At 39.7% G+C, this 24816-nt stretch overlaps 1 protein-coding gene across 1 annotated transcript; it reads left to right on the top strand.

Annotated features, from left to right (window-relative positions):
* The first annotated feature begins 9493 nt into the window (after positions 1-9493).
* On the top strand, positions 9494-19552 carry LOC125179549. The gene is made up of 9 exons (XM_047885621.1): positions 9494-9569; positions 9883-10071; positions 10575-10682; positions 10863-11047; positions 11211-11330; positions 12115-12311; positions 18157-18319; positions 18724-18873; positions 19508-19552. Exons 1-9 carry the CDS (start codon positions 9494-9496, stop codon positions 19550-19552), a joined length of 1233 nt encoding a protein of 410 aa, XP_047741577.1.
* The last annotated feature ends 5264 nt before the right edge of the window (positions 19553-24816 follow it).

Here is a 24816-nt window from a genome sequence, read left to right as displayed (position 1 = left end):
AATATCGACCACTACCTATTCTTCATGCGGTGTAGGTGCTATTAGTTGCGTATATTAGTTGCGTTTACTAGGCGAGGCTACTAAAATTTGTGATTTTTGACGTGTTCAGAGGCAACTAGCTGGTTCATTGCAGGCAGAGCACTTCGAGTTGTTTTGAAGCAGTCTATTGCGCTATATAGCCGCCCGGCATACCGAATACAGTTGCGTCGCTCTCTCTCTTGCCCACTGTAGCGCGCACTGCTGTCTTGCTCTCGCATGCCTCCACCGTGCACACCATTAACTCTCAACGCCGCACTGACGCGGGCGCAGTGTACCAAAAACACTATTGGTGTATAGGCTCTCAGCCTGCAAAACTGTTTTAGACACAACTAATAGCCCCGTGTATAAGCACCTTTAAGGTGGAGAGCCTTTTAAGGAGCGACACAGCTGTGCTCGGTATGACGGCCGGGCCGCTACTGAGCGCAATAGTGAATAGACTGCTTCAGAACAACTCGAAGTGCTCTGCCTGCAATGAACCAGCTAGTCGCCTCTGAACACGTCAAGCATCACATATTTTAGTAGCCTCGCCTAGTAGACGCAACTAATAGCCCCGTGTATAAGCACCTTACTGTATGCATTGGTTAACCCGATAGTGCACTCTGAATATGTGTACATATTAGTGTATAGTGTGGCAAGTTCGTTCACAAACAACTATCATCTTCCAAAGACTTTTTCATGAGGTGGTTTGCCGGCGTTGGCAGCGCTACAATGGCACAGCTACGGGCCCTGTGGCTTCTGCAAGGAGTCGTACTGACTTGCATTATTCGCCAAAATCTTATTCAAGGTAAGAAAAATCTAAAGAATTTTTTCTCAGTAACTTTAAATATTTCAATGCTTATTCATATCAAATTAACCTGTCAATATCAAAAATTAGGGGAAAAAAAGAGTAAGAAGTATTCATCACAAAAACAAGTAAAATATATTGAAATATTGATAAGTAAAAAAGGCAATAAGGGCGAGCGTCTCATAAATCAGCGTAGCATTTTGCCAGGAACGCCGGCGTTCTCCATGAGCGAACACCAGAAGATCAACTACCTGCTCGACACGCCGTATTTGGGTACCAGGTTCTCGCTGCCTACCAACCTAACCACCGTCTCCTACTGCCTTCACTTCAAGATGCTCTTCCTGGGGGATGAGTCCTGCATCTTTCTTCTTCTCTACCCTCTGAGTCTCGTCTCGCGTAAGAGTTTCTTCTTAAAAGTCTACTATGAATTCTATGTCCATAAACATAACAACTTGTTTTAAGTTATAGCTGTCTATTGTCAGTTTTTAAATTGTTCTTTAGCCATTCTCCCTTACAGAAACGCTCAACTCTTTCTGATCACCCAGGTTTCATCGTATATGAAAGTTGCTCGTCAAAAATAATCTGATTTCAATTTATGAAGCATCATATATAATATTACATTGATGAATAAATTCATTTATACATGCCTTATTATCTATCCCTGTCCGACACTTTTAACTCGGAACTTCCCCAGGAATTGGTAATTATAACCCGCAGTTACGTTACGCGTATTCATTATTTCACTCTAAATGCCTGAAACTAAGATGTGAGAAATCTACATTTTTTCACATATTTTTGTTTGACGAACACACCACTCACGAACTAACTTACAACTTATGGGGCAACAAATTTCTACATTAAAAATTTTTTCACAGTCGGTTCTCAAGATTTGTACTTCAGTGAAGGGTATTCATTGATCTCCATGGTGCTGGACTTCAAGATGCCCATACGCGAGTGGGTGCACTTGTGCATATCAGTCTATGGTGACAATAAAGTCTACATAAACGGGGTGGAAAAACGTACGAGTGTGATCACCGGTTCATCCAGTCAGATGCAGAAGGTTAGTGGACGTACATTTTCATTGTGGCAAGGAAATGAAAAGGGAAGTGAATGCTATGTAAGGGAGAAACATTTCGATGTGAATTTATGAATTAACTGTCATGTAAATGTCTCTATAAAAAATGAAAATTATGTAATATCAGATAACAACAAATAACCATAGGCGCGTTTTCGATTTCACAGTTACAGGAATACACGCTTTCCTTCGGGTCTAACTATGAAGTAAAATCCATCACTGACCAGGATTTTGGAGCACACATCGCCGTCCCTGTCGTGCTGCCAAGGAAAATTTCCCAAGAGGAGGTGAGAACTTTTCTTATTTTGTCTTGTGACCGCGTCCGAGGTTGGATGAGTTCATACCTCACTTAATTGTTACTCTAGCTCCTCCATCTCACCATCGATGACTCATATCTTATTCGTTGCACAATCTTCGGTGGTGATTTTGAACTCAAAATAAAGGGGATTTAGTAACTAAACCTAAGTCCAGACTACACCAAGAAATCTCAACGTAATTATTATTACGAGTGCACTCCATTAGCCACCGTTTATTTGAACATACTGTCGAGGAAACGTTACACGTTTGTTTTTGAAGCATCAATGTTTCTGGAACGTTGATGTTGAAGCCATGAAACGTGCTTGTTGACGTATGAGCAATGAACTTGTGCCACGTACACGAAAAAAGATCGTTGTGACTCAACGGGCGAGAGCTGGACGAGATCTCTGGAAACACGACCAATCTACCGTGCGACGCCTATAAGCGCCCGCCATGGCCTTAAACCCGTGCGCCACGGCCTTAAACCCGTGCTGGGATATAGGCCCGTGCTTTTGACTGGGATAGCTTAAACCCGTGCTTTTGACTGGGATATAGGCATGAGTGCTGACGTACATGCGTGCAAGCATGTTTCAGAGAGGGCAATGTACGCGTGCTAAAAATTACACTCTACGTATGCATGTTATCAAAAGGCAGTAGCCTTATTTACTTCATACTGAACGCAAGCATGTTGACTGAACTTAATTGTTGACATAAGAGTAAAGCACCCTTGTTAAATATATCGTAGTGCTCGCTCGTATGCCTGCACGCGAGTAACGAGTGTTTAAAAGCACGAGTGTTGTGTTCAGCATGTAAGCAAATGCTTTTTCTCCATTTCTAGGCCTCAGATTTTCACACATCAATCTATGACTGACGTCACTCCATGTCATGAGAGTGTACGCATTTGCAGGCCCTTAATTGCTGGTGTCATTCGACCCATACATTTTTTGTCAAGTAACTATCCAGGATAGTTCGCATTTAATACCTTAATACATTCTTTTGCCAGTTTGCGTCTAACCTGAAGAGCCTCTTTTGTCCTAAGCTAGTGCAAAAATATAAATTGGGGGGTCCAAACATTGACCATGCATTGAAGAGTTAATTTAATTTAAAACATTAGATTGCTGGCGAGTATTGATCGAATTTGTTGAAACTCTAGCTCAGAGCTCGAGTTGCACCGTATACGGTAAAGAAGAGGCTTGGACAGTGAACTGGATTAATATCTCACTCGTGTCATGCAGGCCTTTAAATTTGAAATTTATGACACCCGTGCAGGTCACGGCTCTTGCACAGTGCCAGGTTCCCCCCGCGGATAACCTCATGGCAAGATTGGCGTGGCAGGAAATGCGATATTTGCGCGACAAAAACGTGATTTTGACCCGCGATGTGGAGCTGAACCCAGCGATCCCCCTCAGCCCGTGGGCGCTGCTCAACTCTTCCTATAGCCGCCCGTCTTCACTTCCTAAACCTGCGTAAGTGTTGTGTATTTCAAGAGCGAATACATAACGATAAAATAATACAAGAAAAAGCAATGTGATGAATCGTGCGAAATTTTAAAAGGTAAGAAATAATATTAGTTCAGCCATCACGTTAGCATATCAGGGCTCATTTAGCTAGTACGAGATCCGCAATTTGGGCAATAGTCTCCCCAATAAATTAGTAAATTTAGTAAAATATGCAGTTTTATAAAATTGAAAAAACGGCCTACGTTTATGACAGCCTGCACGCTATGCTTCCATTTTTCATTCTGATGCTTTCCTTCCGCTATCAGGAGTAACGGATAGACCGATTTATTTTCTTGATTTTAACTTTGGGCGAATAGCCTCCGAATTGTATTTCTTATAATGTCTCAATTTCTTACGTGAAAAATCAAGTCAAATGGAAAAATTTATTTTGGCATAAATATTATTAGAACTAGTTCAATAAAACTGGCTTTCAAATCATTATGTAAATAAGTAAAAAGTTGTAATTAAACTTTGAAAAATTAAAAAACGGCTTATATTATTAAAGCGTAAAGTAAATTCGATCCATACATTCTGTAAGGTATTGATTGATAAGCACAGGTTTCTATGCAAGAATCTTAAAGGTTGGACCTAGTTGGTACAAGGTTACAAGGTTATATTTTATATTTAGCAGTAACCTTGACTGAGGATGATATAAAATATAAAAAGTTTACATTTAAGGAGAAATGCTCGTACACCATGAATAAACATCATGTAGAGATTGGTCGGTTGTGTTGAAGGGGCATAGACAAAAACTGGAGAAAACGTAAAGTAGCATAAATTAATATATATGTAATTTATTAACTATACATTACTTGACTTGATTAATTGAGCGGGCAATCACAACCACTGACTAAAATTATTCTAAGCGATTCATAAATACAATAAATAAGATTTATTAGTCTAAATTAATTTAAACGAAAGATATTTTCAAAGTTGAAGAGATACTTTTTATTCGCCCAAGCGTGGAAGTGTTGGACCTAAACCCATGCGCCGTCCGCACCACGGTACTGCGCTACCTGGGCACAGGTGGCTTCACTTACGACGAGGCTGCCAGCTGGTGCAAGAAGTTCACAGGCTCGAAAAATTAAAGAGTATGTATTATACGCAAAAACTGAGCAGACAGAATTTATTGTCCGTAATTTGAGGTAGTGAAATTCTTACAAAATTCGGTGTAGTAAATAGATAAATCCGATAAGCTGGGGTGAAAGTAATTACTGACATTTGGATTAAATTAGGATTTTGCGATGTGCTTTTTGCGTCATTCAAAGGAATTAATGGAATGAGATACGAATTAAAGTCATAGCAAAGTACAGCAAGGCGTAGTCACGACCACAGATACCGAAAGATAAGTAAATCGATAGTTGAACGTAATGTTGACAATAGCTTCTCGCTCACTGTACGTTCAAATCTCCGTCTAAAATTTGTACGCTAAATCAATGATTGAAATATTCGATCTGATAAGTAATTCATATTTTTTATATTAATTATATCGTTGAAACGTTGAATATTAATTATGTCGTTCATGAAGAATTATGGCATTACCCAACTGTAAAATGACGCCAACATAACGTAGATTATGACCTGCTTTTGCCGGAATGGTTTTCAAGTTCCAGAATGTAACACAATATTTTTTTATTAGTTGTCCTCTTCTTTTTCTTCGTGCTGTCCTATACTATCAGAACCGGAATTTTAGGATCTGTCATCCTTTTTCATGAAAATAAACTCGAATTCAATTTCTCCGCAAAAAAAATACTTAACATACCAACCCAGGACTCAATAATACAGCTAATAATTATTAATTCATATATCTGAAAACTCCCGAATTGTGATACACACATGTCCGTAATATTCGATCGTCGGATTAGAAAGAGGGAGCAGCTAAAATTGCGAATTATTGATCGTCAGTGCTAGCAAAAATATAACAACTTCAGATACGTATTCGATCTCATCTGTTGAGATGAGATCGAATCAGCAAGGAAGAGAAATAGGGCGAATTTTGACTCTTTTCATTAGCAAAATTTAAGGGAAGCACGTCGGTCAAAATTTTTGATTTTGGCTTTCACGGTTTTTAGTCTCATCTTAAAGCTGATATTCTGACCTATCCAACGGTACCAGAACCATCTCTGTACGTTGACTTATGCGTTCACTATAGATCCCGTAAAGGGGGGGAGGTGTTCGGGCCCCTTCGTGTGAAAGGTAATCGTGTGAAAGGATATCACTTTTTACTGCTAACCTTCTGTATAGAATATTCGTTGCACTAACTCAGTCCTTTGAGTGCTTAAAGTATTATTGTGTGCTTTGAATTCAAATAGATTCTATTTGTAAATATGTGAATAGATTCTATTTGCACATTGCGATATATTTCAAGAGTTATCACTCCAGTGAGTGGCGTTGATGACCTTGGTCACTCTCTACGTGTTAATTACCTCATATTAGCGCATTTTCTGCAAGATGCATCATAAGTCTAACCTAAATTTTGGATTCTACGAAACATTCGAGTGTCGATTATATGATTTTTTCAATTCAATACACAAGTTTTATTTCAAGTCAGTAATCTTGAGTGTCACCTTCTCTTCGTGTACATCATCACTACTGATCGAAAATCGGTTTCTATAATACAATTTTTACTCTCAATTCATCTGCTACCAGCAAAAAATCATTATCAAGTAAACTTGAAACTTTCAGGCGAGACCGCTGCCATATATTAGGTAACAGAACAAGTTTATTTCTAACTCGGTTTGCCCTGCCCAGTGATAAATCTTGACCATAACACTGAATCTGATAATAAACATTCTACGTAGCTCTATTTATTTTGGTAGGAATAAACGTTTAATTTTTCGTCCAGTATCCAGAAAAGCTTTTTTTTAGGAATGCATTCCTCCTTGTGTTGTTTGTCAGCGTACTGTGTCATGTTTGCACGCATGAGCCTGAATGATGCCGTACATATTTAATGTACCGCTTAGAAGTGGTTTCAAACAGAAGGTATTGCTGAAGATTTTTATTCGAGTTCACTATTGAGTTACATCGCGAAGCCTCACGAAAAACATTTCATTGCTGAGTTAATTATTGCTTTAATTATTATGAAATTTATTAGGTAATAGCTGAAATTTGTGAAACCCTATCACATGAACCTTTAATGATCCTTCTCTCTGTTATGACATTCGGTTGACTTTTTGGAAATACGCTTATGTATTGGTAGCATTAAGGTAAAAACAATTATATGTACAAAATGAAGTAATTGCAGTCCAGCATTTGTTGATAAATAAGATTCAAAATGTAATAATTTTTTAGTTTTGCTGTAATTCAGTTCTGTGTCTGATATTTGTTTGTAGCTTAGGAAAAATAGCCGCTTATCCTTTGTTGATTTTCTGGCCGATTATTTATCTCAGGAACGGAACTAAATCCCAGGGAACTCTGATTTTCTGGCCGATTATTTATCTCAGGAACGGAACTAAATTTTGCCAATATATAACAAAAATTTATGTCTTCACTTTGATTTAAATATCCAATGATTATCTAAAGCCTTTGCATCTAATAACAATAAAAAAGTTAATGAGGAATATGAAGTGAGAAGTTTTGAATGCAGCATGCATTCTATATGATAATGAAAAGCAGTGAAAGCTGGAATATAAATTGAATAAAATATTACCATCATTTTCAGTGCGCAATGCTCGACCGTCGATAAGCTTTAGTGTAACAACGTATTAGCATAACAACATTAGTCTAACAATAACATTAGTCTAACAACAACATTAGTCAAACAACAACATTAGTCTAACAACATTAGTATTAATATAACAAGTTAGTATAATTATGAACATTCCAATGTTAAAAACCTTTGTTAGGTCCGCCATTGTGGCGCCATAACATATGAATATGAAAAACTTCGTCCAAACAAAGTCCGTTTTTTCTAGTGTTCAGTCCAATAAGCTTAGTCGCCGTCAAAATCTTTGTCCGATGTCATATGCACTCCAAGTAAAAAATATTCTATATTGGCGGCAGGTTGTGTGACGGATGATTGGGCTGGTTCTATTTACTCGGTCAACAGCAACCTCAATGTCTCACAGTCACACCCCATTGTTACTGTCATAACCCGCACACTGGATACATAAGATCTTCGGAAGATTTACCACTTGTTTAGGTGTGAAAAATAAGGCGAATTCCGAGAAAGCCATTTGGTGTCAACGTATTTTTCAGATGCCATGGAAAAACTAAGCACACTCCAGGTTTTTGGTACAGTTTGCGATGCATAAGGCATTCAGTCGTGAGTATACCGATGACAAAAAATTATTGGTCATCATTAGCGCGAAAATATTCTTTTTGGTTGAAGAATCTGTCAATGTATGTACATGGTCGAGAGTTTATAAATGCCCAGTCTTCGGCTGCTGCTGGTCAGAAGCCTGCTCTGCTCATCACCCTCTGCATCCCAGCGCCTCTTAAAGCAGGTGAAAACGTCACGTTTATCTTGCAAAGTATTGCTGTTCTAGTATCACCGTTACCCTCTTATACTTAGCGATTGGGTATCGTTATCATATTAGGTTATGTATCACTTGTAGTATCATTCTTTCAAAGTTGAGCATCCACAATAGACGATCTTTTCATTTTTAAATTTGTTTGATTTTTAATTAGTTACAGCAGGCTTGGTTGAATACGTAGAATGGGAGGAACCGCTTTTGAAGTAAAAAGAACTCTAAAGTAAATTTTGCAATTACTATTTTTGCTGTAACTGACTCGTTAGCTGAGGGCTGTTCTTAACCTCGAATACGAGCAAACTTTGTATGCAGCGTTTTGATAAGTAGCCACAACCAGCAAGGGGCACTTGCATGCACCTGCTGAGTAAAGAAGCTGTGGCGTAGAAGTACAAGTTCGTAGTGCTGGCAATGAGGTTTTTTATGCTTCTGTTTTTACTGTTAAAAAGAAGAACAGATTTCTAGAGTCTATGTAGTTATTGTGTAGTACTGTTGTACTTACTTTTTTCATGTAGATTGCTTTAACTTACTTTTTCCATGTAACCCGCTGTACCTACTTTTTTCACGTAAGTGTATTCTGCGCTTTTATTCCGATGAATATTCAATGTATTTCATTATATAAAATATCGACCACTACCTATTCTTCATGCGGTGTAGTTGCTATTAGTTGTGTATATTAGTTGCGTCTACTAGGCGAGGCTACTAAAATTTGTTATGCTTGACGTGTTCAAAGGCAACTAGCTGGTTCATTGCATGCAGAGCACTTCGAGTTGTTTTGAAGCAGTCTATTGCGCTCACACGGGGCTATTAGTTGCGTATATTGGTTGCGTCCACTACAGTTTTGCTGGTTGCGACCATACACGAGTATAGTGTTTTCGGTACACTGCGCCCGCGTCAGTGCGATGTTGGGAGTTGTCGAGTAAGGGTGTGCACGGTGGATTCATGCGAGAGCAAGACAGCAGTTTTCGCTACAGTGGGCGAGAGAGAGAGCGACACAGCCATACTCGGTATGACAGCCGGGCGGCTACTGAGCGCAATAGAGTGAATAGACTGCTTCAAAACAACTCTAGTTGCCTTGCCTGCAATGAACCAGCTAGTTGCCTCTGAACACGTCAAGCATCGCAAATTTTAGTAGTCTCGCCTAGTAGACGCAACTAATATACGCAACAAATAGCCCCGCGTATAAGCACCTTACTGTATGCATTGGCAACCCGAAAGTGTACTCTGAATATGTGTACATATATAGTGTGGTAAGTTCGTTCACAAATAACTATCATCTTCCAAAGACTTTTTCATCAGGTGGTTGTTTGCCGGCGTTGGCAGTGCTACAATGGCCCAGCTACGGGCCCTGTGGCTCCTGCAAGGAGTTGCACTGACTTGCATTATTCGCCAGAATCTTATTCAAGGTACGAAAAATCTAAAGAATTTATTCTCAGTAACTTTAAATATTTCAATGCTTATTCATATCAAATTAACCTGTTAACACTAAAAATTATGGGAAAATAAAGAGTATGAAGTATTCATCACAAAAACAAGTAAAAATTATTGAAAATATTGGAATATTGATAAGTAAAAAATAATATTGAGGCTATAAGGACGAGCGTCCCATAAATCAGCGTAACTCATCTATGCAATAGATATGATAACATTTAGTCACTAGTGATGAGGCCAATAGAAGTTAAATTAGCAACGGCGTTTTCTATGGAGCGTTTTTGCCAGGAACGCCGGCGTTCTCCATGAGCGAACACCAGAAGATCAACTACCTGCTCGACACGCCGTATTTGGGTACCAGGTTCTCGCTGCCTACCAACCTAACCACCGTCTCCTACTGCCTTCACTTCAAGATGCTCTTTTTGGGAGATGAGTCCTGCAACTTCCTCCTTCTCTACCCTCTGAGTCTCGTCCTGTGTAAGAGTTTCTTCTTAAAAATGAACTATGAATTCTGTCCGTAAACATATCAACTTGCTTAAATTAATTTCTCTCTGCTGTCATTTGTGAAATTGCTCTTTCGCCATTCTCCCTTAAAGAAAAGCTAAACTCTTTCTGATCATCCAGGTTTCATCGCGTATGAAATTTGCTAGCTGAAAATAATCCGATTTCAATTTATGAAGCATCATATATAAAATAAAATTGATGATCGTCCAAGCAACTTTCAACGAGCAACTTTCATTTAAACATTCTTATTAGCTATCTATTCCTGTCCCGCACTTTTTAATTCAAAACTTTCCCAGGAAGTGGTAATTATGACCCACAGTTACGATACGAGTCTTCCTTATTTCACTATAAATGCCTGAAATTAGCATGCAAGAACTCGAAATTTCTTCCCATATTTTTGCTTGACAAACACAGCACTCACGAACAAACGAACAACTTATAGGGCAACATTTTTCTTCATTAAACATTTCTTACAGTCGCTTCTCAAGATTTGTACTTCAGTGAGGGGTCTTCATTGATCTCCACGGTGCTGGACTTCAAGATGCCCATACGCGAGTGGGTGCACTTGTGCATATCCGTCTTTGGTGACAATAAAGTCTACATAAATTTACGATACGAGTCTTCCTTATTTCACTATAAATGCCTGAAATTAGCATGCAAGAACTCGAAATTTCTTCCCATATTTTTGCTTGACAAACACAGCACTCACGAACAAACGAACAACTTAAGGGCAACATTTTTCTTCATTAAACATTTTCTTACAGTCGCTTCTCAAGATTTGTACTTCAGTGAGGGGTCTTCATTGATCTCCACGGTGCTGGACTTCAAGATGCCCATACGCGAGTGGGTGCACTTGTGCATATCCGTCTTTGGTGACAATAAAGTCTACATAAACGGGGTGGAAAAACGTACGAGTGTGATCACCGGTTCATCAAGTCAGATGCCGAAGGTTAGTGGTCCTACATTTTTCATTATGGTAGGGAAGTGAATTCCGTTTAAGGGAGAAATGTTTCGATGTAAATTCATGAACTATCATTCAAATGACTCAATAAAAACTATGATGTAATATCAGGTAAAAACGAATAACCATGTGCGCGTTTTCGTTTTTACAGTTGCAGGAATACACGCTCTCGTTCGGGTCCAATTACGAAATAAAATCCATCGCTGACCAGGATTTTGGAGCACACATCGCCGTCCCTGTCATGCTGCCAAGGAAAATTTCCCAAGAGGAGGTGAGAACTTTTTTTTTGTCTTGTGACCGCTTCCGAGGTCAGATGAGTTCTTACATCACAATTGTTACTCTATCTCCTCCATCTCACCATCGATGACTCGTATCCGATTCGTTGCACAATCTTCTGCGGCTGTTTTGAACTCAAACTAAAAGGGACTTCGGAACTAATCCTGACTACTCCAAAAAATCTTAACGTTACTACGCACTCCATCAGCCACCGTTTATTTGAACATACAGTCGAGGAAACGTTCCACGTGTGTTTTTGAAGCATGAATGTTTCTGGAACGTTGGTGTTGAAGCTATAAAACGCGTGCTTAAGTGTTAACGTATGCGCTACGAAAATGCGCCACGTACACGAAAAATGATCGTTATGACATATACGCCAATGTGCTGACGTACATGAGTGCAAGGGCGTTTTAGAGAGGGTAATGTACGCGGCTAAAAATTACACAGTACGTATGCAGGTTATCAAAATGCAGTAGCCTTATGCACTTCATATTGAAAGTAAGCTCGTTCATCAAGAACAGAGCACCCGTGTTAAATATATCGTAATACTCGCTCGCAGGCCTGCACGTGAGTAGCGAGTGTTTAAAAGCACGCTGTTGGGCTTAGCCTGTAAGAAATGCGTGTTCCTCCATTTCTAGGCCTTTGATTATCCCATGCCAATCTATGACCTCACTCCATGTCATGAGACTGTGTGCATTTGGCAGCATGTGCAGAACTGGTTGAATACCTCACTCGTGTCATCCAGGCCTTTAAATTTGAAATTTATGACATCCGTGCAGGTCACGGCACTTGCCCAGTGCCAGGTTCCCCCCGCGGATAACGTCGTGGCAGGATTGGCGTGGCAGGAAATGCGATATTTGCGCGACAAAAACGCGATTTTGACCCGCAATGTGGAGCTGGACCCAGAGATCCCCCTCAGCCCGTGGGCGCTGCTCAACTCTTCCTATAGCCGCCCATCTTCACTTCCTCAACCTGCGTAAGTGTTGTGTTTTGCAGGAGCAAATACATAACGATAAATTAATAGAAGAAAGTGCAATGTGCTGATGCGTGGAAAATTAAAAAAGTAAGGAATAATATTAGTTCATTCGTCACGCTAACATAACATAATATAGTGATCTCGGGGCTGAAGTGTAGGTAGACCTAATGTGGCCTGTCGCCGATTCTTTTCCTTTTCGTGCCTTGTTCACAGAAGATCTAAAATCGTGTCATTTGACCGGATCTTTTCATGACTGACGATTGATTGAAGTAGCTACTAGGCTTCCACCGGGTTCGATAAGGAGCTAGGCATTTCAAATCTGAACATATTGTATATTTTTTCATAGCTTTATCTAGTCTGTTCTCAGAGGTGGGCAGTAGCGCGCTACATATAGCGGTAGCGGTAGCGACGCTACATTTAAGGCAATTTAGCGGTAGCGGTAGCGTCCGCTACATATTTAAGTACCGATACGAGGTTTTGCCGCTACAGCGCTACCGCTACATTTATAGATAATGCCTTTAGATTTTAATTAATAGTATTAAATATTATTTAAAAACCAGCATGATACATACATAATATAAATTACAGAATAAAACTGTACGGAAGATTTCGGTGTAATGTGGTCAACCTCAGCCTGTTACTAGTGTCAACAATCAACATGGTAGTTGTTACTTGTTAAGTTGTTACCAGTTACCACTAACGGGTATTTTTTCATATTTCAGTTTGCTTACAGTTATTTTTACACAGTTATTTATATGTTTCACCTTCCCTACATAGATGTCTACTTTAATCTGCCAATTTCAAAAATAATCCACATACGTATATATACAAATAAAAGACTGAATTTTTATATGTATATGAGGGTAATTTTGTAGATTGGTAGATTAAAGTACACATCCATATAGAGAAGGTAAAACATATAAATAACTGTAACTTTTATTTAATGTATCTAACCCGTACTAGTTCGGTTAGGTCAGTGGTTCCCAAACTTTTTCAGGCTGGCGCCCCCTTTGGCTCCCTCTTAGAAAATTTCAGCTCCTTGTCGACATAAACTCCGAGATCTTTTTCCACACTAGACTCTTCAATCATTACTCTCTCGTTGCAACCATGTCTTCTCATACTGTAATCTTGCTGTTCATTGTTCTTCCCGAGGTGAAGCACTTTACACTTGTCAGCATTAAACCGCAGCTGCCTCACATCAGCCCAGTTACCTAAACTGTCAAGATCATCTTGTAATTGCGCTTTATTTGACGCATCCTTCACTGTATTATAAACTTTTTTGTCGTCGGCATACATGGAGCTCACGCTGGACACTGCTTCTGGCAAATCGTTTATAAAAGAAACGAACAAAATAGGCCCAAGAACGCTTCCATGCGGCACGCCACTGCGCACTAATGCCCAGTCTGACACGGTTCCGTTAATACTGACACGTTGTTGTCTACCAACTAGAAAATCTCTGATTCATTGGAGTACGTTTCCCTCAATTCCCAAAGACTCCACTTACGCAACAGCCGCTCATGCGGAACACTGTCAAATGCTTTGGCAAAATCGAGGTACAATGCATCCAATGGCTCCCTTTCGTCCAGCAGGCGAGTCCAATCGTTCAACGTAGATAATAAGTTAGTGGTGCAGGATCTACCGGCAATAAAACCATGCTGACAGTCTAATATGAGATGGTGAGCAGTCAAGTGATCGATAATCCTATCCCTCACAACAGATTCCATTAGCTTACAAACAACACTTGTCAGACTGACAGGGCGATAGTTGCCGGGGCTGCTTTTATCACCTTTTTTGAACAATGGTGTTACTTGAGCTTTTTCCAGTCGGACGGCAAAGTTCCTTCGTTCAAAGTTCTTTTTTGAAAGAATACTGTCAATGGGCCGGCCAGAACGGTTGTTAATTCTTTGTGCAATCTGGGATGGAAGCCGTCTGGTCCACATGACTATTTGGGCTTTAGAGCTACCAGGCGATTGAGAACCTCTTCTTCGTGTATTTCAAAACATGTTAACTTCGAGCCGACTGGGCGCTCCTCAATATCTGGAATACTGTTCAAGTCCTCATCTGTGAACACATTGCTGAAGAACTGATAAGAACGTTAGCCTTGCCCTCATCACAGGAAATCTTTTGTTGGTGTACTTTCAAATCAGATATACCGTCCTTTGACTTACACTTCAAACTAGCGTACAAAAAAAAAAAAAGGTTTTCGGATTATTTTTTGCTTTTTTAGCAATATTTGTTTCGAAGTTTTTCACTGCAGCGCGACAAACTTTTTAGCTCGATTTCGAGCTCTAGCATACAGGTTATAATCAGACTCGCTGCGAGTTCGTAAATAACGCTTGTAGGCTTCTTTCTTGGTCTTTAGCTGAGATTTAACTGCACTGTTCGTCCACTGGGACTTTTTGACTCCTCCAAGCGTAATCTTGGGTACACAGGCATCAACTGCAGACATAACCGTGTCCTTGAGAAACGACCATGAATCAGCCACATTCATGTCCTTAATATAGTTTAAAATATTCGCCGCATTCACCTTTTCACTGAGTTTATCATAGTCGCCTTTCGCAAAGTTCAAACGTTCACGCTTCCGAAGCGTTTTTTCAGCACAACACTTAATATTGAAAAACAGTGATTGGTGGTGGCTTTTGCCCAACGGAGCCTCGTGGCGAAGCTCATCTATCATTGATTCTGCACTAGTAAACACAAGATCTAGAATATTTGGGGTTTGTTTACCCCTAAAATGGGTTGGCTTGGTGATGTTCTGGATTAAAAATGAGTCTCGCACAGACTCCAAGAACAAGGATGCTGGGTGATTCCCATCTCTTGGAGAAGATTCATCTGCCCAGTCTATTTCTGGATAGTTAAAGTCACCAACGATCAACGTATGCAACCTGCTGAATGACATGCTCGGTAAAAGGCTGTTTAGAACTTTATTGTTATCAGAGGAGCTGTTAGGTGATCTGTAAATGACTCCTATGAGGAGGCTATCTTTGTCTTTTAGAGTACGTTCGCACCACACTGATTCTCTAGCTGATTGATGTTCTGCAGATAACTTAACTTGCTGGGCCCCATAAGAGGTTCTAACCCAGAGAGCTACACCTCTACTGCACTGCTCTTCATTTAAGTTATGAAAACAATCAAAACCTGGCAGCTGAAATTCAACAGGTACAATTTTCCCCCCGTGGTTTTTAGGAAGCGTTTCTGTAATACAAAAATAATGTCCATACACTCGTTTGCGATCACAGTTAACAGTACACTTTTTTGTTCAAAACGGAATCCGAGTTCGTGTAAAAACATTTTAAAACTTTTTGTGCACTTTCACTTTGATGTATGCGGTTACTTCCTACATTATTTTCAGGCCTTGATATACGGACATCATTCCTACTAATTACTTGTCCTCCATCTCCTCTGACTGTCCGTGAGCAGCCGGTGTTGTCTTGGCAGCTTGGAAGTGATTGACCTGATTTTCCGTGCCTTTCCGTCTGATTCTCCTGCCACTTCATGCGACAAACCGCCCTTTCTAAGGGGGTGGAATGTTTCTTTACAAAAACTGACTTGCAATCAGCGGATTCTCCAAGTTTTCTCGCTGTTTTCAGCACGCTCCAGACCTGAGCAGAATCCTTTACAGTCACCAGCAGAGGTCTGAAGGTGTTGGCAGCAGCATCCTTCGAGCGTAGCCTCTTGCAAGATATAACACCAATCGGTGTGTTGAGTACCTTGCTGCAACAATCTACAACAAATGACATGTCATCCATCACTCGGTCCTTCGCATCAGATGCGTTACTTTCAGGAATCCCAAACCAAACCAGGTTGGCCTTCCTACGTTCTCTATCAAGTAATTCACGTGAGCTATCACTAGCGACTTCAGATAAATCAGCTGTGTTCTGTTCGTTACTTCCATTTCTTCCGTATTTTTCAACTGAGCCTTCACTTCAGTCAGTTCATTGCATAGCGAGCTCAGTTTGTGACTCAGCGAGCGCACCATCTCACTCAAGGAGTTTACTACATCATTCAACAATTTCGACTCATTGCCGAGCTCTTCCACCGACTCCTCTCTTTTTCGAGCACCAAGAGTTGATTTTTCGCAATCACGACAAAACCAATGAGGCAATTTAGATTTCTGGAGAAATGTGTACTCCTTAGAGCTCGACTTCAAACAGGTAATACAAATGAGATCTTCGCATCGTTCACAGGGGACCGTCTGGACTTCGCTAAGAGAGATCTCTTTACAGAACTTGCAAACTTTCATCTCTAGGTGGGCTGATTTTGTTTTATTTTTTATTCTAGAGGCCGTAGAGGGCTTTTCTCTAAAGGCTTTTCGACTATCTTTTTTATTTTCTGTCCAGCCATTATTAAATGCACTAACTACATCTCTTGAACGGAGAAAAGGACGGTGAAAAGTACAGAAAAGGACGGAGAAACATACAAAACTGAGTTGAGTTGAGTATAGTAAAGTTCCCTCGATAATTCCGGCTGGAGGAACAGCTGAGCTGCAGCTGGCGAGGGAAAGACAAGGGTGTCTGGAGGAATCAAGGGATCGACGCGTGAGGCGGGTGGAGAGGGGGAGGTGTAGGGGCCAAGAGGGTGGGAAGGTCTAGGAAAACGAGGCCTGAGCGTCTCAAGGCACCGTTCTCCGTTACAGGCGGTCGCCGAGGGTTCGCAAGAAGCTACAAACTTTCCCTCGATTCATGCACTGGCATTTTTCGGGAATAAAACACTTGTACTAGCCGGTTTTCTCACTATTCGCACAATTTTTACTGAAATGCACTGAAATTGAACCTTTCACTGAAATCGTTTCGGTACAAATTAGAGCGATAAGTCAAACCGGCATAGTAAAGAGTGAGAAAGTTGGGACCCACAAACACGTACGTGCGTCCTAGATCACGATCAGAACTCAACTCCTAACTCAAGAACTCAACATATCAGTGCCTAAATAGCTAGTACGAGCCTCCGCAAGATATGCACGAGTTCCCACAATGAATTAATAAAATTTATTAATAGGTACAGTATTATAGAATTTGAAAGACTGCCTACGTATATGACAGCTTGCACGCTATGCTTTCATTTTTTCATTCTGATGCTTTCCTTCCGCTATCAGGAGTAACGGCTGGGGCGCTGTTGTGTATTTGTTATCCAGATTTTAATTTTGAGCGAATAGCCTCCACATTTTCAAATAATAGAAATTGCTCGTTGACAAATTTTCCAGAAAAGTAAGGCTCGGCCAGGATTGTTATTCTAAGACTATCTCAAATTCGTACGTGTAAAATTAAACCAGAATGAAAAAAATTAATTTTGTAATGAATATTTTTAGAACTAGTTTAATATTCCTGTAATTAAAAAAATTACGCCAAAAAGTAAAAAGTTGTATATTAAGCATTGAAAAATTCCAAAACGGCTTATATTGTTAAAGCACAAAGTCAATTCCATACCTTCAGTTAGTTATTGATTGATAAGCACAGGTTTCTATGCAAGAACCTTTAAGTTTGGGCCCAGTTGGTTCTAAGGTTAGTTAGCAATAACCTGGACTGAGGATCATATAAAATGTAAAAAGTTTGCGTGTAAGGAAAAATGCTCGCACACCTAAGAATAAGCATCACGTAGACGTAGAGCTTGGTTGGTTGAGTGGAAGGGGCACAGACAAAAACCAAAATGACAGTAAAGTATTATAAATGGTTGTATTATTAAATTTTTAACCATTCATTACCCGATTATAATAGTGCGAGCAAACAGAATCAGTGAATAAAATAATTCTAAGTGATTCATAAACTCAATAAGTAAGATTGATTATTCTAATTAATTAAAAAAAGAAAAATTTTCAAAGTTTGAGAGGTACATACTTTTCTCACCCAAGCGTGGAAGTGTTGGACCTAAACCCATGCGCCGTCCGCACCACGGTGCTGCGCTACCTGGGCACAGGTGGCTTCACTTACGACGAGGCTGCCAGCTGGTGCAAGAAGTTCACAGGCGTTTTACCATCTGCCAACCACTCTGAAATAAAGAGCATGAAGGAAGCGGTGAGCAGAGTTGATGAATGCTGGACAATGACATTAAAAAATGTGATAAATTTCGGCTACATCAACCAATAAAACATGGGAATATGTAAACTCATCATCTGTCTACTAAAAGTGTTCCTAAAACTTTAATACATTTATCACGTACATTTACTACTACCATTGATTGACATGGGGTTGACATGGCCGCTACATCGGGAGATGTTATATGATGAAGTATAACCTGTGACAGGTACAGCATAGTTTTATGAAGGATATTCGTCTGAGTAGGGCGCCTCGCTTCAACATTTACCTAAATAACTTATCTTAGAATTTTTCACTTCAGTGGAACTAAGCAAATGGAAGTAAATCAAGTGTTTGAACATAAGAGAGGTTTTGGTTATTAGCTAACATTTCTCTGTTGGAAGCTGACTGCGGTACGATCTGATGTGGTCTTGTGGGTGCAAGGAAAGTCCCGGAACAACACGTGTTCCGCGTCCATTCGTTATGATTTGAGCAACGAGACACACGTAGAAGTGGACTGCGACAGTAAGATGAAGAAGATGCTGGTGTGCCAGGTGAGCATTTCATCTACATGAAAATAAATCAACAATTAGGTTTTGCTACAAGCATGGTCTCAATACTTTGTCAATTATATGTGATTTTTTCTTATTGCACATTCATTGTTTGACGAATAAGAACGAATTCACAATCATATCTCTTACAGAGGAAACAATCTCATCAACAGTCTCCCTAATGGTATATATATATTTCTGACCGACTAGAGAAATGTTCACTGTACTTTTAATTTATTCCTGAACTATTTAAGCGCGGAAATAGGATAATTGCAAATTACAAAACTACTCAGTCATCTTAATATGGAAAATAAAATCTATGATATCACACTAAAGTTAGAAACCATAGTGAAGAACGTAATCAAAAGGCAACCATTAGTAAAGTGGGGGGAAATAAATATTCGTACACTTGAAAAATCGTATTTTAATGTATGTAAGTACACAAACTTAACGGGAAAAGTGATTTAAATTATGTATAGAGACGCATAGTATTCAAAAATACTATCAAAAGAAATTAAATCTCAATGCAACAAAAAACAATGCAACATGTTCACTTTTCGGGTGAAAAAAGTATTCGTACAAAACAATAAATCCGCATTATTTTAATTTAATACTTGGTTGAATACCCTTTATTCAGCTCAACAGATACCAGTCTATGCAAGTTAAGATACATGGCAAGTAATGATACAGGCAAGTAACGATACAGGCAAGTAACGATACAGGCAAATAACGATACAGGCAAATAACGATACAGGCAAATAACGATATAGGTGTGACGGAACACAATTTTTGTGGATTATTTTTTTAAAACATAGATTCGCTTCTGATTTTACTCAAGAGATCTAAGTAATGCTGGGACATTTTTTTGTTCCGTGACTGTAGCAGGGAATTTTCTTCGCTGTGCTATTATATATCGGTAGTGTTAAGCTACAATCGTCTGCTAAGCGCCACACGTCGTCCGCATGCTCCGACCACGTTTAGACTTATTTCTATGATATGTTCATTGTAAATTATTACTTGACCTATGATTCATTCGCTTTAATGAGCGATTATTTTGTCAAACGACTTTGTTTTTATTGTGTTAATCGTAATGATTAACTGTTGTACGTAAATAAGTGCTGTCAATCTACGATACAATAGGTAAGGTGAAGAAGGCTACGTCGCAATCTTGATTGAGCAGGCCAGACATCTTAGAGGTAGATGTTCTATAAGAAGTCGATTATAACTTGTATTTATGTTGTCAAAAGGCCAAGTTCTTCATTACTGCGATTTTATCATGAGATAGTACTTCTCATTACATTTGATAACGCTTTTAGTCAATGTTCAGTTATCTAGGAGAAGTGCTAGACTCATGCGCTCGCGAGTTAGTTATCTTCGAGAGTTATTCTATCTTATATCAACTTTCACTTATCATTATGTAATCAAAGGATTACATCATGATTCTATTTTATTGTAATATCATAATATTATCAATTTTTTCCATATAGACGATTTTATTAGCCCATTTCTTGTACATTGTAAACGGGGTGTTGAGGCAAGCTCATCTTAGTTGAGTTATCCCTCGCGGATGAACCTTGTGTGCTCAGTATGACTGGGTGGGGGTCCGAACATTTCGAATAGGATTCTGAGAAGCAGATGTGGGCTTCCAGGACTCTACCGTAGTTCTGGCTATATCTTGTAAAGAGATCGAGTAGCGGCCAACTTACGGCGTAGCTGGAGTTCTTGCCTAGTTCCAGCTGTTGGCTGCGTTTCGGGAAGTTAATAACCGTACCATTCGCACCCTCGTGTTGTAGAGGCTGATAACCTCTGCGCTCGAGTAAATTGTCAGCGGCTTATTGATCGAGGGCTCGTGCTCCTCAACAGTCGTTACTTCGGGGCGTAATTGCCATCCCACTTTTGCGTTCTCGGCAGTGTATTAGGGCTCGTACCCCTGATTATTGCATTGGTTGTCTGCATCGTGTGCAGCACTTACAGTACCTGTACTTTTGCTGTCCATTTCTGCGTTCGTCGCAGTGTATTAGGGCTCGTACCTCTGATCATTGCATTGGTTGTCGGCATCGTGGTGCAGTTCGTAACTGTACCCTTGCTATCCGCTTGTGTGGTTATCGACAGTTTATTAGGACTCCTCAACGTTTTATCCCTGGAGTTGAGATCCTGTCTCCCGGAGCTTTTGGACTTTTAGCGAATAATAAATTGTGTGTCTTGTACAGTGGAATTTGTGTATCGCCTGAAGATCACCAATATACTACGAAAAGTTCCTCGTGTTCATTCCTCCTCTCTCCAACGCAAGGGAATTTAGAGCCGGACCAAAGAGCGACTCTTTAGCCCTTGTGTTAAAACCAATACGGAATTCACCGTCAAGTCGACGCGCTACCCATGTATATTTCGACTTCACGGCGGTGTTTAACGATACACACTGGCAAGTAACGATACAGGAAAGTAACGATACAGGCAATTAACGATACAGGCAAGGGACGATACAGGCAAGTAACGAAACAGGCAAGTAACGAGACAGGCAGGTAACGATACAGGCAAGGGACGATACAGGCGAGTAACGATACAGGCAAGTAACGATACAGGCATGTAACGAGACAGGCAAGTAACGAGACAGGCAGGTAACGATATAGGCAAGGGACGATACAGGCAAGTAACCAAACAGGCAAGTAACGAGACAGGCAGGTAACGATACAGGCAAGGGACGATACAGGCGAGCAACGATACAGGCAAGTAACGATACAGGCAAGTAACGAAACAGGCAAGTAACGAAACAGGCAAGTAACGAGACAGGCAGGTAACGATACAGGCAAGGGGCGATACAGGCAAGTAACGATACAGGCATGGGGCGATACAGGCAAGTAACGATACATGCAAGTAACGATACAGGCAAGTAATGCTACTGGCAAGTAACGATACATGCAAGTAACGATACATGCAAGTAACGATACATGCAAGTAACGATACAGGCAAGTAATGCTACTGGCAAGTAACGATACATGCAGGTAACGATACAGGCAAGTAACGATACAGGCAAGTCATCATATGCGTAAGGCCTATGAATGCATTTCATGATATACATACCTGTAATTTACACGTTTGAAAGAATATTGATGGGTCTTCCATCCGTGGACTAATTTGACATAATCAAAATGTTTGAAAGTTTCGAATTATGTTTTCATCTTGAAATATAGTTTACAAACAACGTGCGAGCACACCCAATAGATACTTTAAAACGTTTGAGAGATTATTAAATTGGCAGATATTTATTATTTATGTTAGAGGTTGCGGGACTGATTTGAGAATACGCCAATTGATCCTAAATAACCTGAAAAAAGCGTGAACACGAAATTTTTTATACCCGCAACTGTAACTAGTATATACTTTCAATATACTTGCCATATAGCTAATATACTTGCAATTAGACGTACAGATAGCATATACTTTCAATACAATTACTGTATAGGTAATTTACGTGCAATTTTAGCTAGTATATACTTGCAATATACCAGTTATATACGTAGCTATAATATACTTGCACACATCCTCCAGTGTTGTACCTGCAGTGAATAAGATCGGTGCTTCGATCCCGTGGAATGTTGTTCTGAAAATGAAGCTTTGGGAATTCATTAGTGCTGTGGAGTAACGAAAAATTTCAGCCGTCCTTGTAGTGAAAACTTTGCAGATCGGAAGTTTTGACTGAGCTGAATACTTTTTTATCTAATAGATTACTCGTTATAGTTTTTGCGTAGAAAATTGTTCGTTAAAAAGAAGTGATTTATTGTTTGTTCGTAGATAAATATTTGTGCTTCAAAATGAATCTTCTCTTGGTGTCGAATCGGATATTGCGTTTCAGAAACGTCATTTTAATTAGGTTATGGAATTTAACGATTGAGAGATTTGATATCGTTGTGATAATTTTATTATTCATTGATCGGTAATTTCTTTAATTTAGTCAGGTTGCGCCCGTAGCGTCTTAGGCATTACACGGAGTATTCACGTATACAAGTTCTCGTATGAAATAGGTTACGGCAAAAATCGTACCGAGAGAGGGTTGCAATGAAACGCTGGTACATTTCATATTAAATTGGGGAAATATAGTTCACATCATACGTCAACAAAAATTTCCAATAGGCCTACAGGAAAAATAAAATCCCGAAACAATCAAAGTTAAGAACCTATCAGTTTACATCACTTGAATCTCCTAATTTTAACAGAAACGTTGACTCGTTGCCGTTCTGTTGAGTAGTACGACTGTCGTCAACGACCGTACATCACCCGCAGCCGTACCGCAGCCGTAGCCCCGAGTCCCCGCAGTAGCCTTTCTGTCGCTCTGTCTCCATATATATATAGTAGTAATTTGCGCGCTTAAATCAATGTCTCACGGCCGGTCTGACCGTAGAACTTATAACATCGTACTTCTGAATAGTGGCGTAGTCTTTATCGTCGAAGATGCTACTACAAGCTCATTGCCGTTCTGCTGTTGCTGACGGAGAATTATTGCTGCGCAGTGCTCGATCTTGAGTGTTCTGTTAGGTGGCGTTGATATCGTTGAATGTCTTGTTATCTATCACGTTGTCTCACGGCTAAGTTAAAACCGTAGCAAAGGATGTTGACCAAACTAATATGGACAAGGTATGGCCCTAGTTCGTAAATTTCTGACGTTATTATATCGGAGCAATTGTGGTAAGAATGTCTCGAAGTTCAACGCGGTCGTTATTTTTTACCCCGCTGGCCGACGGCCGGGGCCGTCAACTACGTCTGCAGAGATAGCTGCAGACCGTGCTGGCGTGACGGTCATCTCAATAGAAAATCCTTTGGCGCGAATTTTAGGGTTTTAATATAGGCAGACGTCGCTCACACGTAAGCCGAAGCCGCGACAGTTTTAAGTTCCACAAAGGTCAGCCCTTTCGGTACCCTCGGCCATTGCGAACTGTAAACAAATTCGCTCTCTCTGTTTTCTGCCCCAATTTAGCGGTCAAGTCCCATCTTGCCTATAATTTCCTAATATCGCTCGGACCTTCTTTACAACTTTACATAGGGTATGTTTAATAAACTGGAAACAAAATTACCTACACTTTATTCAGTTTCCAGTGAATTTTTAGTTTAATATAACTCGTAAGGGGGTATTTATTACAATATTTAGTAAGTTAAATAGTTTACGTTTTCAAACAATGTTGCATATATTTTAGCCATTGACCTGCTGGCAGGAACCGTCCATATATTGGGTGGAGTAGAGACAAATGTGATGAAATTACTCAACATTTGAACAACTCTGGGGAATTTGCTACTAAGATTTCTTTTAGGTTGCATCTTCATTTAATTCTAAGGGTTAGTTTATTTTTTTATCCTCTGATAATATATGTACAATTACATATTCGAAAATAATAAAATATAAATGTGCTTCTACAATGAATGAATAAAATGGAATAAATGACGTTCTCATGAATTCATTCCAATTCTTTGTCTCAGCAAAAATTTTCATTTTAAGGAACGAGTGTTATGCCACTCAGGAAAAATTGGATTTAAAAACAAATAAGACACTGAAGATTAGGCAGGACGTATTACCATAGTGAACAGTGATAACACTTGCTGACAATACAAGGGATTCTTGGAATTTAAAAGTAAAGAAAATAGCCAAAAAGTCCACCATTTATTACAAGCGAAAACGTTTCGGAGTCCAGCTCCATCGTCAGTTCAAAACCTAAAAAACAGGTACAAACAATTAGTAGCCTAAAATTCAAATTCAAACAATTCACCTAAACTTGAGGACATTAGAACTAAAATCGAAGATAACAGAAATAAAAATGAGATAACATGTAGAGAAGGTACTATCTATTTGCAATTTGTAGAGGATAGGAACTGAATGCAGCATTTAAACTGGGTTTCTGTTTGAAAATATATAATGATTCTAAAATTCGTAGGTTAGAAACACCGGTTGTGGAGGCTAAA

This window comes from Hyalella azteca, unplaced genomic scaffold (genome assembly GCF_000764305.2).
Source record: "Hyalella azteca isolate HAZT.00-mixed unplaced genomic scaffold, Hazt_2.0.2 contig2585, whole genome shotgun sequence".
NCBI lineage: Eukaryota > Metazoa > Arthropoda > Malacostraca > Amphipoda > Hyalellidae > Hyalella > Hyalella azteca.
This window is presented reverse-complemented; position numbering and strand designations above follow the sequence as displayed.

Excerpts from the sequence above, each read along its gene's own strand:
- LOC125179549 (XM_047885621.1), top strand. The coding sequence starts at position 9,494 with ATGGCCCAGCTACGGGCCCTGTGGCTCCTGCAAGGAGTTGCACTGACT. Across the intron at positions 10,072-10,574 it reads CCCTCTGAGTCTCGTCCTGT|TCGCTTCTCAAGATTTGTAC; the intron begins GTAAGAGTTTCT and ends CATTTCTTACAG. Across the intron at positions 11,331-12,114 it reads GGAAAATTTCCCAAGAGGAG|GTCACGGCACTTGCCCAGTG; the intron begins GTGAGAACTTTT and ends ACATCCGTGCAG.